This window comes from Vicia villosa, unplaced genomic scaffold (assembly GCF_029867415.1).
Source record: "Vicia villosa cultivar HV-30 ecotype Madison, WI unplaced genomic scaffold, Vvil1.0 ctg.000074F_1_1, whole genome shotgun sequence".
Classification (NCBI taxonomy): Eukaryota; Viridiplantae; Streptophyta; class Magnoliopsida; order Fabales; family Fabaceae; genus Vicia; species Vicia villosa.
Genome location: NW_026704998.1, coordinates 12,378 through 18,420, shown reverse-complemented (window position 1 = coordinate 18,420; position 6,043 = coordinate 12,378). Strand labels below are relative to the sequence as shown.

Genomic DNA, 6,043 nt, shown 5'->3' with positions numbered 1-6,043 from the left:
AAGCGCGCGTTGGCTCAGTGGTGTTGTTTTGGGCTGGTAACGTAAAGGGCGTGGGTTCAAGCCTTGGTAGAGACAAATCCTTATTTTTTATCACTTTTCTCACTTATTTTCTTCACAACTTCACATAATTAATTCACCTATCAAACTAAATCATTTTCACTTCATTTTTCACACACTTATTAATTAATATGTATATATTATGAATAATCAAAAAATCACAAAAAATATTATTTATTTTATATATTTTTATTAGGTTAAAAATGGTATTATTTTTAAGTGTTTTAAATATATTTTAATACATGTTTTCATTGAAATTTCAAAACCTAATATCTCATAAATATTATTAGTGATAAAATCCTAATTATTAAGGTCTTAATTAGGTATAGATATGATCTTTACTCTAATTAAGTTGACTTTTTGTCAAAATTCAAAACTATTTTCAAGCTTCAAAAATAAATAGACGATCGAGGTTTTCAAACAACAAAACCTCGCATCTTCTCAACTGTTTTTTTTTCTCATAAACAGTAAATCATTTTCTCTGGGCCTCTAATAAAGTGTAAGACCCAACACCTTCTTTCTTTTCTTAGTTTGTTTTCAAAAACTGTATTTACAAAATCCTCTTTCTATTTTCAAAACATTCTTCTAGTATTTGAAGGGCATTATTCCCGGGGAAACTCTTCAGATACCTATGTGACATATGTCCATCTTCACTTCTTCTGTTTTCAAAAACCTTTAATTGTTTATCATAAATATTCAAACTATTATCAATCAACTGCTGGTAAGGCTTTGTACATACATCTTCAAAGACCTCCACTCCATCCAGGTTAGGCTTTATAGCTTTCCATTTACAGTCTTTATTTAAATTACTGTCAAATATAAACTGTACATACATTGTTTAGAACTGCGTCTGAGTGTAAACCTTAAGACAGTTAAACTATATATATATATATATATTATAGGAATATGGCCTAGGATTGAGAATGTCTTCCCGGTGAAGGCTCTTTCCTAATTAGAGATCTGTAGTTCAAACCCCCCAAGATGAATTATTCCCGGTGAAACATCTTGGAAAAACCTTAGAATCCAAAAACTAGGACACATCCACCCAAGAGGAATTATTCCCGGTGAAACCTCTTAACCATTTGCTTAGAGACAAAATAAGTTCAAAACCACATAGCTTTCTCTTGTGCTATAACAAGGACCCTCGATGACCCTCGATTAGCCTCCTCTTGGGCTTTGTACAAGGACCCACAGGCTTCTTAAAAGCATTTCCAGCTTCCTCTTGAGCTTGTATACAAGGACCCCTCAGGTTTCTTATAAACATAGGAACAGGTCTTTAGTCACCTTTCAACCTACCCTTGTGAGTTTCTTCCACTCTTAAAACCAGACTTTCAAACAAGCTAAGATTGTCTCAATCTCATATTAAGCACACCTTTTGGAATGAGAGACATGGACAGTCTCTGTCACCCTTATCTTCATCAATCTTCCTTAGCAGAGTCTAGGATCCATATTTGCTTATCCTCAGCAAGAGTCAGCCTTAATCTTGGGCTTTAAAACAAGAAGTCTCAATTAGATAATCTTTCTGCCATCATTAAAATCCCCTGGAAAGGGTCAGCCTCCAATCTCAGTCAATAAAAAGAGTTAAGATCCCCTGGAAAGGGTTAGCCTCCAAAATCACTTTTTTAAATCCAAAACCCCTGGAAAGGGTTAGCCTCCAAAATTCATTCTTTCAAAGGATAATTTCCCCAGCTAAGTCAAAATCCCTGGAAAGGGTTAGCTTCCAAAAATCAGTCTTTTAATAGATAAATCCTCAAGCAGAGTAAAACTCCCCAAAGAGTCAGCCTCAACCTTGGGCCTCATACAAGGCATCAAATAATAACTTCCCCAGTTAAGAGTCAGCCACAACCTTGGGCTTTGTACAAGGCAGATAATAGAGTCTCCCCAGTGAGTCCTTCATCATCAAGTAGCCACAACCTTGGGCTTTGTACAAGGCAGATAAACCACATTTCCTGTGTCAAAGATTCCTAACCTCTAGGATCTTTTCCCCATAGAGTCATCCATACTCAGTTTCCTCAACAGTCAGCCACAACCTTGGGCTTTGTACAAGGCAGAAAACAATATTTTCCCTAGCCAGAGTAGCCACAACCTTGGGCTTCATACAAGGCACAAAAAAAGAGTCTCCCTAAGTAGAGTCAGCTACAATTCTGGGCTTTGTACAGAACACCAAATAAAATCCATCAAATAAACACTCCCCAACTAGAGTCAGCCACAATTCTTGGCTTTGTACATAACACAAAAACTTCTTAATTTAAGTAAATCCCTAGTAGAGTTATCTCTCAAGATCAATAATAATAAAATCAATCACAAAGCCTCAAGCTTGGGCCTCATTCAAGCCAGCTCAAAAAATCAAATCTTTCAAACAGTAGATAGACATAGCTCATCTTCATAGGTAGATATTTCTCTTATCTCACCACAAACAAACAATCATTTCAAACAATCATTTCAAACAACAATCATTTCAAACATTCTCCCATTTAGGACTCGTGAAAGGCATGCTCTGACAACACACCCAGACTTGTACGACCCTTTCCCTAATTTGGTTGAGAATCTTTCATTCAAGAGGCATGTTGCTGTCATACTTGATCAACCAAGTAGGCCCACTCTCTTAATGAAACATCATTTTAGCTTTTCTGTCACTTTAAAAATGTTTATGGTGGAATAGTAGAAATACCTCTCTGTAAAGATGATTTCATGTCTCTTTACTGTAAACAGCGATTTAATTCAAGCTTCAACCTTGAGCTTCAACCACTAGCTTCAAGCAAGGCACCGAAAATCATTAATTTCCCTAATTAGTTCCCCGAACTACATTAAGCTCTGACTTCCATTAGGGATATGTAGGCATGAGGTTCACAAGGAATCTCAGCGAGCTAATAAAATACCAAAAATAGTCAGTCTGTTTGTCTGTCTTCTTTTTAATTCAATTTAATTCCTTCTCCTAACACAAAGGAGAAACTTTCCCAATAACAAGCAACAAACATAGAGCCCTTGTTAGGATTTTCTTGATCTCCTTATTAGTGTCTTCATTCATGCCACCAAAGTTGATTTTGCACTTGTTAGGATTAACATAGAGCCCTGTAGACTTGGAGAAATCTTCAAAAGTTTCCATGATAAGCTGCACAAATCTAGTTTCACCTCTGGAAAACAACAACAAATCATCAGCAAAATTGATATTTATGATATTTAGTTTCTCACATTTAGCATGATAATTGAAATTAGGAACTTTGGCAAGCTTTGTTAGCTTCCTATGTAACTACTCCATATTAATAAACAAAAAAATAGGGGATATGAGACACCCTTGCCTCAAACTCCTTCTAGCTTTCATCTCTTTAGCACAACTACCATTAACATTTAATTTGTAAATCATAGTTGTCACAACAACCACCACCCATCTTATGAACTGCCTAGGAAATCCCACCTCTTTTAAAATGGACTCCAAAACATGTCAATCAACTGTGTCATAAGCTTTTTGTATATTCAATTGTAACATACATCGAGACATTCTATCCTTCCTTACATAACCTCTAACAAGCTCATACGTCAGGAGAATATGGTCATGGATTTTTTGACCAGGCACAAAGGCAGCCCAACTCTTGTTGATAATACTAGTTGACACCTTGCTAATTCTATCAACCATCTCCTTGAAAATCACTTTATAAATGGTAGTGCAGCAAGATATATGCCTATAGTCTTTGATAGTTTTGATATCCTAATTCTTTGAGATTAAGGACACAAAGGTACCATTGATAAGCTTGTACATCTTGCCACTAAAAAAAAAACTGCTTAACAGTTGCTACAAAATTTTTTTTTGAAAATACAAAAAAATTTTTTTTTCCAAAAATACAATAAACCAAAAGTTTTTCAAAAATACAAAAATTGTTTTTTCCAAAAAATATAAAAAACCAATTTTTAAAAAATAAATAATAGATTTTCTCGAAAATACAAAAATCAAAATTTTCCAACAAAATTTGGTTTTTTTAAATACAAAAAATCAACTTTTTCCGAAAATTAAAAAAAAATCATTTTTACCTCGAAAATAAAAAATAAAATTTTTCCCAAAAATTAAAAAACATCTTATTTAGAAAACAGTCAATTTTTTGATTAAAAAAATCAATTTTAATAAATAAATAATCGATTTTTTTTCCAAAAATACAAAAAACTAAAAATTCGCTATTTCGAAAATTAAAAAAGTGATATTTTTTCTTTTTTTTAAAAAAATTATATTTTAAATTTCAGTTTTTCATAAATTAAAACAAATCAATTTTTATTTATAAAAACAAAAGAGAAATTCTTTGATTTTTTTTTATAAAGATCATTTTATAAAAACATTAAATTAATATATTTAAATTAATTTTTTGAGTAAATGGATATTAATTTACTAATGATAATAGATGTATTGAATTAATTTATCTTTAATTGGTTGTATTGAATTTTTTTAAAAAAATGTAGTGAATTAATAAAATATCTATCCATTAATAATTCAATCCATATTAAGTATAGTGTAAGCCTTTTCTTGGACAGGTTCTTCCGATGAATTTCAATTAGCTCATAGATACTCTCTTCTATGATCAAATAAATTAATTGTTGAATATAAAATATCAAATTTATTTATAATAGAGGGAGTAAGCAAAAAGTAGATTCTATTAACTCTTTAAAAGTTGTAACATAATTGATTATAGCTCTTCTTTGGCTTCTGGTGTTTTCACTCGAAACTTGTTTCTAACCCAATCCATGTAACCTCCTCCCATGTCCTTCACATTCTTAAAACCCTATCAATTTCAATTCAAATCAAATCAATACAAATGATTAAAAAACTAAAATTTAATATGTATAAAAACCTTTTTTAAATGAGGTATGAAATTTGTTTGAAGCATGACTTGTTAACTTACATCAGCTAGAAGATCAGAAGTTGCATATAGAGATCTTACCCCACTTTGACAACCCTGAAATTGTTTTTTTAATTTTTTTACTAATCTGTAAGTGAAATAATTATAAAATATAAATTAAATATACAAATAAAATATTAATTACCACAACAACATAATCTTCTTTGCTGAAAGTAGATGAAACCTCCTTTAAAAAATCTTGATTCTTCATCCTACCTGGTCTCCCAAAACACAATATCTTAAAATTTGTACCATAGAATTTCCAATAAATCTTAACATTATTATTAAATAAGATTAAAAAACATATGCAATAATCTTATTATAATTATGAGAGATTGAAGTTTTGTTACCCTTAGATGTATCTACCATGTAAGGAATATTAATGATCTTAGCTGCATCCACATGTCCTTTCACAAACTCTCCCACCGTCCTACAAATTACCAACAAAATCCAAAACAAACAAAAATCAATAATTATAAAGTTCCTTAAATAATTATGTTTTTAAGAATCTTAAAAAATATATATGTAGGTCACCTAACATCAAGATAAACATGATTTGTCTGAATGAGGTTCTTGGCTGCTTGTACATCAATAGTCACAACCTTTGCTCCTGAGCTACACGACACAAACAGAAAATGAAGAAGAAGAAGAAGAAAAGCTAAACAACGAGTCATTTATGTGATTTTGGTTAAAAGTTAAAAACATTCAAATTCTTTTGTTGGTATGAAAAAAAAAAAATACAAGCACGTATGGTATTTATATTTAAGCAGCGCGTTGGTTTTGTTTCAAAACTAGGGTCTCTCTCTCTTGAATACAAAAAGCAGAGTGAATAAATGGTATGAGAAAAATTATTATATACAGTGTTGTTGCTGCTGTTTGAGAAGGACACGGTTTGTTGAGTACTGTTTTTCTATTGGTTTGGTTGTAAGTAGATTTAACATTTAACATTTAACAATTATAATGTTCAACATAAAAGTTGACCATTATATATAAAAGAACCAAAAGATTCAATAAACTTATTAGTTGGATTTTGAAGCTTATCCTTGTTTCATTTCGCCGTTTATATATATATATATATATATATATATATATATATATATATA

The 6,043-nt window shown here is 31.3% G+C and overlaps 1 protein-coding gene across 1 annotated transcript; it reads right to left on the bottom strand.

Annotated features, from left to right (window-relative positions):
- Positions 1-4,248: 4,248 nt before the first annotated feature.
- LOC131623592 (thiosulfate sulfurtransferase 18-like) lies at positions 4,249-5,778 on the bottom strand. The gene is made up of 5 exons (XM_058894591.1): positions 5,475-5,778; positions 5,291-5,370; positions 5,086-5,156; positions 4,944-4,997; positions 4,249-4,823 (listed from the first exon to the last, which is right to left on the bottom strand). The coding sequence occupies exons 1-5, from the start codon at positions 5,612-5,614 to the stop codon at positions 4,728-4,730; spliced, it is 441 nt and encodes a 146-aa protein (XP_058750574.1). The 5' UTR covers positions 5,615-5,778; the 3' UTR covers positions 4,249-4,727.
- Between the last annotated feature and the right edge of the window lie 265 nt (positions 5,779-6,043).

Bases quoted from the DNA above. Each gene is read 5' to 3' on its own strand.
- LOC131623592 (XM_058894591.1), bottom strand. From the start codon at position 5,614: ATGACTCGTTGTTTAGCTTTTCTTCTTCTTCTTCTTCATTTTCTGTTT. The intron at 5,371-5,474 runs GTGACCTACATA...GGTAATTTGTAG, and splicing joins CATGTTTATCTTGATGTTAG to GACGGTGGGAGAGTTTGTGA. The intron at 4,824-4,943 runs GTAAGTTAACAA...TGAAATTGATAG, and splicing joins CTTCTGATCTTCTAGCTGAT to GGTTTTAAGAATGTGAAGGA.